An 11,128-nucleotide genomic window follows, 5' to 3' on the forward strand; every position below is an offset into this window, starting at 1 on the left:
AAAGATCGTTAGAGTAACGAACTATGACACATAATACCCAGAAAGTTAGCAGACAAATGCTGGTGGAGGCTGCATGCTGGGAAGGCTCAAGGACTATCATCATTTCAGGCATTTGAACTTTGAATGTTTCAAGTCCCTTTCCATCTGGTAGGCTACAAGGAAGAGCAAGCCAGGGGCTTGACCTTGGTGTTATTGGTTGACTTTTGTGGTCTTTGAGATGCCAGATGAGGAGCGTGGAACGTTTCTCCTCTCTGCCTACCCTCGTTCTATTGACACTGAGAACATTTGATGTGAAGAAAGGCTGCTGTTTGTGTTTGTGATTGTGCTGCAGGGAATGACCATCCGTCCTCTCGTTGACATGTTGGCTGTCAAGAGGAAAAGAGAAAGTGCTCCTACAGTGGGAGAGCAGATCCATATTCGGGTAAGCGATGCATCCATCAACCAATGCCTAGAGCTTTATGGTCCTTCTGAAATGTGGTGTTCCTCCAGGGACCCCACAGATCTTCAGTTCTACCTGAACCCTCTGCAGGTCAGTCCCTTTCCAGGTCTGAAGTCCTATGCAGCTTCCTAACTATGGGTTATTATGTGCACTGGAATAGCAGCCACCAACTCGGTCAGGCTGATGTTGCATAAGGTGGTGCACAAACATGACAGAAAAAGGCAATATTCACCCAAAAGTTTATACTTGCATCGAACACCCACTTTTCAGCTTCTTTGAAAAAAAGTGAAAGAAAGAAAACGAGACTTGGTTGCTCTCAGGGTAAGGATCTTCCCTATGTTGCTCAGTCACTTCACCACCACCAGTGTGGAGGGGTTTGGAAAAACAAAGGTAAAAGAGGAGTTAAAGAAAGCACTGTACTGAAGGAACCACTGAAGTCACATTAGCCCATAGGTGGAATTTAGCTCACCAACCAAACAGCCTTTCTAGTTACTGAGGACTTCTCCAGAGAGGGCGTCAACTTCATGAGAAGGCGAAGTGCTCTGCACACCTGGCTGAGGCTTTGTATTGCTGGAGGGAGGCTTCGCTGGATCCCACCGCAATGCTGTTGGGGCACTGAGGTGCAAACCAGAGAGGCTTTGCTTCAGGTCTTCAGTCTGAGGCTTACAGCCCAGTCAGGAGTTGCCAACTGGGATTTTTAATGCGTGATACCCTATATCCAGTGTAAAATAATGTTTCAGAATCTAATTTTTTATTCCCAGCCGCATTTCTGTAGGTATGGCCCCTTCAGGAATATTTTTGTCCTCTTTAGGGTAGCTAGAAATAAAGACATTAGGTCTGAGGAGGTTTCTAGAACCTATCTGTCATCCTCACGATTAGGGGGTGTTACAAGGCCTTGTCTGAGATTAACAGAATGGCTCAATAAGCTGAGGAGGCTTTTCCTGTGGTGAACAGAGAATATGTTCTTCTTTTGTTGGTGTATGAGTAGTAAATCATCTCTGGAAATGTGTTTATTAGGAAATGTGAGCTGAAAATGGCTGTGTAGCAATTAACTTAAGTAGAGAAGGTAACAATGATAGAAACATAGAATCCTCAAGCTGGAAAAGACCTTTGAGACCATCAAGTCCAACCATACCTGTCCACTACTGACCCAGATCCCTGAGGACCTCATCTGCCCATTGTTTAAACCCCTCCAGAGATGAGGACTCGATCACTGCCCTGGGCAGCCTCTGCCAGTGCCCGGGAACCCTTTCAGTGAAGAAGTGTTTTTCCTAACGTCCAATCTGAACGTGTAGGGAAGTGGAAACCAGGCACGGAGAAGCATCTTCCTTCCTGATATTTATTTCTTCATCTGGACGTTGAGACATTCTCGCCCTTAAAAGCGATGATCAGTGGTAGTGGGGGGAGTCATTTGTGGTCCTCAGACCATACAGCAGGTGATGGCGATGTGAGGACCCTACGCCTGTACCAGGCTGCAGAGCTGAGCAACCCACTCAGAAACTTTTCCTTCTCTGACCCCCCGAAAAATAGGTTTGTTTTGAAATTGGAGCCTGAGGAAAATCCAGGAACATCGGTACCTGGGCGTGGAGCATTGCCCATGGTAGAGGAGAGACCTCTCCTGGTTCAGAGATGCCAGTAGGAGGGAAAAGGATTTGGGAAATTCTAGAGATTTAATTTCTATGTGGAAAAATCAACCTGCCCAGGATTTTTAATATAATAGTAAACAATAATAATGGTTTTGTATAAGGCACAATACAGCCAATGATTTAATTTAATGGGAAGTGTCTGCGGGAAGGCAGTGTTTATTATTCAAGTCAAAGCATCATTTGTACATTATCTACATCTATATCCTGAAGATACTGATCTCCTGAGACAAATTGTCCTCAAAAACCTCAATATGAGCATTTCCTGCTTATTAAGGCCCAATCTGCCGGGCGTGCAAGCCATCAGCCATCCTGGACGTATCATTAAGAGCAGATACACGTCCCTCAGGGATTATTCTTTGCTTGCACAGACCTGAAAGCAAGCAGCCAAACCACTTATTGTACTCCAGAGCCAAGGGATACGCAGGGGTGACTGGATGGGGAATTAGCCCACCAGCCCCTCTTCTTGTTTACCGGTGCTGTGTACCGAGCTGAAAGCATCCCCTGATTTGTCTGCTGACTTTTGATGTTTGCTGAGTGAGTTCATCGCGTATGCGATATATATTCAACCGGAGTACAGTGAAATCCTCTCTTCTGTTTAGTTCTTGGATCATTTGCTGGCTGGCATTGAAGATATATCTGGACACTGGGGACAGTATTACTGGAAAGACAAGTAAGGATTTGCCAAAATACAACTGTGTACATGTGTAGAAAAAAATGAGGCTGGTTTCTATTCCCTAAGTTTCCACTATGGGCAGCTGAGCCGTGTTCATCCTTGTGGCCCAAGGCAGGTGACAGAGGGGCAGATTTTCCTTGTCCAAGCTGAGCCCAGGTTCTCGAAGCACTTTCCTGCTTGCAGATCACATTGTACTTCACCCTAAAAGCCCTCTTTTCTCCTCTCCTATCGTGTTTATCCCCTCTTGGGCAAAGGAATCTGCTGGAAATGAGAGGGCCACACATCTTGTGTGGCTTCAGCCCGTCCCTGCCGGCAGTGGTGCTGCCCATGCTCTCCTGCCTCCGCACCCAAGCGGGAGCTGGGGACCCCAAGCCAGGGTGTGCGTGATTAACGTTGAACATACGAGCTTGCAGCACTTGGAGGGGCAACTGCTTGTTGTGGACTGACAAATGATAAAAGATCTGTACGGATTTTTTGTTGCGAGGTACTTAATTTTCGTTAAGTTCTGGTAGATTGTATACAAATATAAATCTAGGAGTCTATATATAAAAATATTTATAAAATATATATATAAATATATATAAATATAATATATATTATATATAAATTTATATAATATATATTTTATAATTTAATTAAGATATAATATATAATATATAATATATAATATATAATATATAATATATAATATATAATATAATATAAATAGGAGTCTGCCAGGATGAACTCCTTGGCTGTGCAGGCACAGACACAGATGCAGCTGACTTCGCCATCGCTGAGAAATGCGGGATTTTCTTAGGAATGCCAGTGCTTGGAAGTGCCACTAGAGGGTATGGGAGTGGTTGCTGCTGTGGAGGTCCCTGGCTCCTTTGGAGCAGCTCTGTGTACAGCTAACAGCATCAGTATTTGACAGATCTTTCCCAAATGATGTGCTCCTTTTGAGCAGAAAGAGAGAGGAAATGGCTCAAGAGGGAACCTGGAAGCATTTATATCTGTTGCATCCTTTGGGGCTACTGCATGTTCTTGTAGCACTTATAGTAGAGTTCATGATAAATCTGCCACTTTGGGGAGCTTTTAGTGTATTTGGCAAGTTTTCATGTCATAGCTTATGTAGTGCAGTGCAAAAATAATTAGGGACTGACCTTTGTTTTCTGGAAAGAAGGTAATGGAATATAATGGGGCGGTCGTAGCCTATGAAGCTGCTGGCTTGGTGGGGAGTCATGGGAGGAGGCTAAGCCTGTCTTGTTTTGTTCTCAAACAGATTAGAATATTTCAACAGCAAATACCTGCAGAAGATCCTTCTTCGAGAATACGATCAGCCAAAATCAAGTATTGTGCTTCTCTACGAGAAGCTGGAGCGCAAGCATGCCATCGAGCTAGCAGAAGCGGGGCAGCTGGGTCATGCCCCGTCTCACCCGTCCTTGCTGTAAGTGCTCTTCCACAGTCATTCCCTTCCTATCACTCCTCCAACCCTTCCTCTGGAGGGAATGGTTAGGAAAAGCTTTTGCAAACTTCTTTGCCTGCTCTGCTCTTCCCTGCTGGGCTGTCCCATGGGAAGGAGCAACATAGCTTAGAGAAAGGCGAAGTAAACGCTATTTAAAGATTAGTAGGTGGGTATTAAAAATGATTGGATGGATGAGCAATCTGCTGGTGTTGATGAACTCAGTGTCTGGTCTTGTTCTTGGAGGCACAGCAGTATCTCTTGTAGTTGCACAGAAGCTGTGCTCTGAGGAAGAGGCACTTGCACTGTTTTTGATGGCTTTGCCCCATCACACATACTGAAGGGAACAGACAGCAAGAATGAACATCACCTCAGAGAGCAGGGTCAAATGTTTGCATGTCAGAATGGCCGTCTCACCTTTCACAGAGGTTTCTACTCTGCCACAGCACCCCACAGCTCTGTTATCTGCTTAAAAATGGAGCACAGGGATGGCACAGCTCTAACACAGATACCAAATGCCCCTGCTGCAGTGAGCTCCCTCTTGGTCACGCTTGGTGGTGAGCTTGGTCACTTCTGCTGGTGGTGGGCTCCAAAAGGGCTGCTCTGAACACTGGGCTTTGTGGGTACAGGGGTTGTGCTGCTGTGCATCTTCTGAAATGAAGTGTTCTGGCTTTCTTTGCAGCAACAACAGGACTGTCATAACAGACAAAAAATTGGAGAATACTCTGAATCTGGATGTCCTGGAAAACATACAGGAAATACTGGCAAGGAACCTGTACCGGATAAGGAGAACGGTATAACTCTTCCCTCAATCTGTATTTTAGATGTCCAATAACAAAAGTTATCTCAGTTTTCCTAACAGCTTGAGCAGATGTTATGAATATTTACATAATTACTAATGATGTCTCTTTGTGAACAGAGAATAGTTGGCTGTGCGAAGCCAGATCCAGTTTCCAAGTCAGTGGCACATTTCTGTTTGCAGCATGACAGCTTTTGAAAGGTTCACCCAGTCAGCCTATAATTTTATGAAGTATTTTAGGCATCAGTACCCAAACCAGAAAGGAGAAAGGAGGAGTCCATGGATCTTCAGGCATCAGGTTAGCGATCCAGCAGTTGCAACAGCTCCTGGTTACTTCCAGGGCAGAGTGGGGATGGGGTTATCCTCACATTGCATTTTTTTCCCATAGAAGAGAGCACAGTCAGTGAGCTGTGAGTGAAAATTAATCTGCAGAGGGTTTAAAACCACTCAGCGGTTTTGCTATGGAACTGGTGCAACGGATAAATAGCATGGAAAAGAGTTGCTGTTTACAGAACAACTCATAAATAATCTGCCTGAGGTTTCACACGGCACCTAGGACTGTGCGGTGTAATTGCTGTTCACATGGTGATACACGGAGCTTTATCCTTAAAATCCACCTAAGCCTTTGTTTTATGGATTACACACGAAATACTGAGTCCTTGGGGATGCTGCTGGTGTGGGCAGCTCAGCACTGAGGGATCAACCGCCCCCTCCTGTCCTCTTGCTGAGCCAAGGCAAGCAGTGCGATAAGGCTGGGTGGGGACCTATAGAAACGGAGCATGGAATGAAGATGAAGGCATAGCTTCTGCTTGCACTTACTGCTGCCTGAATCCAGCCTCACCCCTTGTAGTGACAGTTATCCCAGCTCCTACTGGTGTGGGAGAATTAACTTGGTTGGCTCACGGCTTCTGAAGCAGGATTTATGGTTCCTGTCGATTGCATGATTTATATGTGAAGGTGGGGCTGATATAAAATACTGGAGCGATGGGCAGATTCTCTGAGGCTGAAGACGCCTCAAACACAATAGTTGCGCTAAGTTTGTGTGTCACCTGGACTGATAGAGACTCATCTTAGTCTTGACATTCAGTGATTACTTGGGTGATTTTGCATAAAGCAGCCGAGTTTGGAGTCCCTTCTTTGGTTCTTTCCCTCCGTCCCTGTCTCTCCTACTTGGGTGCATCGGTTTATCTCATAGCTAGGTGGGATGGTTACAGGGGAGCGAAGGACCCTGGAGGATGCAGGCACTGGTGAAGGGATGCTGCTGTGGAGAGAGGGATGGTCCCATCTCCAACAGCAATCTCTCTGGTGCAATGTGCAGGGGCCGGCGTACAACAGGCACACCCTTCCCGGAGAGACTGAGCCCATGGGACGCGCCAAGGAGATCCTGATCCTCCGGCACAAGGGCATGCGGGTGGAAGTGAGCCGAGGTGATGGGATCATCTCCAGGAAGGAGGTAAGAGGGAGCGGGGGAGGCTGCGGCACGTAGAGACCACCACAGGCTGCTTTCCCTGTGAAGGTGTAACAAACACTGGGGATGTGCATTAAGACTTTATTGCTGGGGGTATTTCCTTTTTAAAACAAATCCTGTTGCCTTAAATAAATTTTAAAAAAAGTGTTTCTCAATCTTAAATTGCATTCCAGTGAGTAGCAAATACCAAGGGGGAGGAAAAAACCTAACTCAGTCCAACTCCTGACAAACAAATGAGCTATCTTGTGTGCAGTGCCATTCGGTGTTTTGTGAGCACAGGCTTCCGTCCATGCTAGGAAAGTTATTTACTGAGCAAATGTTATTAATTGGGCTTAGTCTGTAGATTCAGAAGTCTGTTTTTCCCATGTTTTCTTTTCTGGGAGATGTCATCGAAGGCAGGAATTTGGTTCAGCCATTGTCAACGGTCCAGATGGACTGTAAATATTTGAAACTGGTCAGTGTTTCTTTCCCCCCCCCCAACTCTTTTGAAAGGACAGAAGCATATTTGTGAGCCTTCTCATTTTTTCTGGAGGTGAGGTTTTTTTGAAGTAGCTATGGCTCTGGACAGGCGTGAAGAAAGCAAAATAGAGGGAAGAGTTGCATACTGGGTTCCTGGGAGAACTGCTTTGAGTCCAAATTTACTGCAGGCACAGCTCCACGTTGGTTCATGTTCTGAGTTAGAGGAGAAGCAAGGTAAATACAATGTCTATGGCTGGTGAAGGCATTTGCTGACTTCTTTGGAAGTCAGTGGGAGAAGCTGGGAAAACATTTCCCTGTGGAAAGATGAAATGGTCCAAGGATGGCACTCATGGAGTGGGCTTAGTCTTTTCAGTTCCTCCCATTATCTGTAGCTCTTGTTTTGGAGGAAAAGCAACTACACCGTTCCACCTGGATTTTGCTCCCAGACTTCAGGTCTGCAGCAGTAATTACTGAGCCATCCCCGAATTTGACTCACTTTTCCTCATCTTAGATTTTGATGACTTGAGCTAGAGCAAGCAAGCAAGCTTGTCCAAGTGTAAACTGTGGTCTCTAATCTGGGCAGCAAGGCTCCATCAAGGAGGAGAACAGATTGACCTTTTAAAAAGAAATAATTTATCTTTCTTTATTTAGATAGTAATTTTCCACGACAGCACAAGCACTCAGGACTGCCGCAGGCTTTCTTCCACTCTGATTTCTTTGTTCAAATGCCAGTCATTGAAGAGCCCACCGAGAACAGCAGTAACGCATCAAATGCCGCTGCTTCTCAGCCCTTCATTCACAGAAAGGTGTTCCAGCTCTTGCAAACAACTTAAAAGATTTAATTTGATCATTTACATGCTGATTGGTACTTACAATTCAAAATAGATAGGCAAGAACATGGCATGTTCCTGTAGAACATTTGGTATAATTAAACTTCAAAAGAACAACATCAAACTGGGGCTGATTTTGAGCACACGTTACGTACTTTAGGACATTTGATTGTTAACTCTTGCACTCCTGCTTTCCCCCTCACTGCTGCTCCCGTTGGTTTATGGGGAATATTTGGTGGGAAAACTAGCACCTTTGGGAAGAGCGTTTCTCCTGTGACTTGGAATGCTTACAGCTGGCCTTTGAAAGGACAGGATATTTTGGGGGAATTGCCAATGCAGTAGAAGTCACTCTGTGCTGCCTCATGGATGGTGGCTAATACCTTCTGGGGTTGGCGAATGCTCCTATGGATTATGCAAAATACCAGTTTCAGGCTTAATATCGCTGTATATACTCAATACTGCTGTATATACTCTTGTAGGAGTCATTTGTTGGTGCCAATTATGCCTCTTTACAGCAGCCACCTTTGCTTTGTGCTGAAGTCAAGCAGATGTAAATACCAAGAGCTGATTCCACTGATATCTGTAAGGGTGACTCTAAGCCATAGAAGCAAACCTCTGCACGTAAAAGGAAAAATTGGGCACGCTTTTTGTGATCAGCAGCCTATCTGCTAATGTTTTACAATAGCTGCCACATTTTACTGCGAAGAGAAATAAGGTGGTACCTAAAAGTGATGGGATAATGTTCTACAAGAGCCCTGGGATGTTAAGACAAGGTGGGAGGGTGGGTGAATGCTATTACTTCATGCTGTAGGAGGACAGATTGCAGACTTTGTCAGCAGCAGGGAGGAACGCTGTTCTAAAAAGTAGATTTTTAGCCTGTTAAAAACAGCTTAACACTTTAAATTTTGGTGGAAAAAATTAAGCCACTCAGATCTTGTTTCGTGCCAAGTTGACATGTGAATGGCATTTTCCTGTTTAGAAAGAGATGAATGAAAAATATGGCTAGTATTTGAGGGTTTTTTCCTAGTTGTCTGATACTACATCTTTTGTAGTCCCAAGGGGAAGGATTTGGCTTTCCAGGTTTTGAGTCAGCAAGAAAAAACTAGATGCTCTCGTGCCACACGTTTTTTTTCTATTCTACGTTTCACCACGAGATGGAAGCATTACAACTGTGTTTGCAAACCCAACTGGAAAACAAGGAACTGTGAAACAAACTTCAGGCAAAGCCACTGAAAATTCACTGGTCAAATGCCTGCGTGTATTTTATTGCTGGTCCATTTGACAAAAGCTTTGGTGATGCAGTTACTTAGGTGTTATGAGATGAGTGAATAATTAGAAAATCCTTTTAGTTCAGCAGAAACCCTGCTTTTTCTGCTCGCTGACTGTCTGCATATCTATTTTTCTCTTTTACTGAAGCTGGTTACTCCTTTGCTGTTAAAATATGAAGCTGCTGTAGCTCAGTTACATTCATCTTGTAATTTATTATGTGCTGGTTGGTCTTTTCCCCCTATATCAGTCACCGCGAGGTAAGGAATGCATGGAAGAGTGTCTTCCTATAGGTCAGTGGCTGTACCAGACTGGGAGGAGCCAGGAGAGAAGTTCATTTCACCTGATGGACAATCTATCTCCTTCCACGGTCAGTGCAGAGAAGCCAGTGCCCTTGTTGGGGCATGCTCTGGTCCATGGCCGACACGTGGCTTCAGCTGGGATGAACCAAGCCTTGGGTGGCTTTGGGTGCCTTAGGGTCTACTGCACTTTGGGAGTCTTGCTTTGCTTTTGCAGCAGTGCTGCGTTAGAAACCTCTGCCAAGGAGGGGTTGCAGAGTGAATTGGGAAGGCAGAGAAAAGAAGTAAGAAAAGAACAATCCTCGTCCCTCCTGAGCCAACGGCGCAGGTTAAATGATTTACACCAGGCAGAAAAAGCCTTGGCAGGACTACGAGGTGACTTCAGATCTGAATCGTAGCCCAGAGGATTAACTCCAAGACTATCTATTTCCAGCAAAAAGTTCGCCTTCCTCTGCCCGAGGACAAAATTCCTTCCGAAGGCTGCTGCTTCCTGGAGCTGTGCATCACGCTGGCTCTGAACGCTGCCTGGATTTTGGGCTTGCCTTATTGTAGGCAAAGATCCAACACAGAGTACACTGGCAGGGCGGTTTTGGAGACCCGGGATAGCTTTTATTTACCACCGAGCACCCAGAAAATCCTTGCACCTGTAGCCAGGCAACTTCGTCCTCTTTTCTTCTGCCAAAACACAAGTACGGTCCCCGAGAAGGAGCTTATTTGGAGCTGCCTGTAAGCCATGTGTGTAAATGACATAGTGCCTTTGGTAATTATGTCGGAGCCCTTTCATGGAGCATGCTCTGAGAATCGTTAAGTGCCCTGGGAATGCTTTCCAGGGAGCCCAGCGCTGCTGCTGGAGCCGCAAAGGCTTTGTTATTAAAATGGTCAATAAAAGCATGAACAAGGGATGGAGGGCATCGGTCCTCCTTAGGGGAGGGAGGAAAAAGGAACCGAAACAAAACAGCAAACCAGGCTGGGAGGTGTCCAGAGTTATTTTGGCAGTCTGGGTTTCTGGACTGAGGTGCCAAATCACAGCTGCGCGAGAGACTTATTCCCAGTTTGCAGAAGCACCGAACAATTCAGGCAGCATTGTGCTACCTGATTTATATTTTTTCTTTTTCCTGAAGGGTGGAGATTAGCGCTGGAGTGAAAGGACAGGGAGCTCGTTAGTGCGAGCTCGTTACCTGCCTCCTTGGCCTGCAGCCAAGGTGGAGAACAGCCAAGGTGAGACCCGTCTGTGTCCCAGGGATGGGCTTCGCCTCCTGCACTCGCCTGCTCCGTCCTCCCCGCTCCAGGGCTGCCCCTTCCCATCGCATAACTGCATCATTCCAGGAGAGCTCAGACCTCTCCACTAACTGGAAACAAATTGGCACCTGTAAATATTTTCTGCCATCTATTCGACCTAGTTTTAGCAATAGTTCTTTTTGTTTTTCTTGGCCAAAGTAAAACAAGTGGGAATGGAGTCCTTGGGGGCTGCGAATGGCTAATTACTGAAGCAGGAGCGTCATTCACAGACTTGCTACCCATCCTCCATAGATGCATCAAAGTACTTTTCTTCCTTAATCACAGAAGGATGACTCCTACTCGATGCCGGGTGACTCCAGGCCATGCCGCTCCCTCTCCGGTAAGCTGGGGACGGCCTGGTGGGTGCTGGTGGTCATTCCCTACCTCCCCTTCTCACCCTGACCCCGTGGGGTGGCCCAGTGGGTGAAAGGGAGGATGTGCTGAGGTTCATGGCACGTCCGTTGAAGGGCTGGGATTTGGGAGACGGCCAAAGCAAAGCCTGCTGCCCTCCCTCCTGCGCTCTGGGCAGA

At 45.9% G+C, this 11,128-nt stretch overlaps 1 protein-coding gene across 3 annotated transcripts in view; it reads left to right on the forward strand.

Annotated features, from left to right (window-relative positions):
• Positions 1-11,128, forward strand: part of LOC104054315 (sodium/hydrogen exchanger 2) — a 30,973-nt gene that overhangs the window by 17,358 nt on the left and 2,487 nt on the right. For all 3 annotated transcript variants that reach the window (XM_054076031.1, XM_054076033.1, XM_054076032.1), the window contains 6 exons: positions 332-421; positions 2,685-2,755; positions 4,020-4,184; positions 4,882-4,993; positions 6,317-6,451; positions 10,884-10,938. In XM_054076031.1, the coding sequence (XP_053932006.1) occupies positions 332-421; positions 2,685-2,755; positions 4,020-4,184; positions 4,882-4,993; positions 6,317-6,451; positions 10,884-10,938 (628 nt within the window). The remainder of the gene's footprint in view (positions 1-331; positions 422-2,684; positions 2,756-4,019; positions 4,185-4,881; positions 4,994-6,316; positions 6,452-10,883; positions 10,939-11,128) is intronic.

This window comes from Cuculus canorus, chromosome 10 (genome assembly GCF_017976375.1).
Source record: "Cuculus canorus isolate bCucCan1 chromosome 10, bCucCan1.pri, whole genome shotgun sequence".
NCBI lineage: Eukaryota > Metazoa > Chordata > Aves > Cuculiformes > Cuculidae > Cuculus > Cuculus canorus.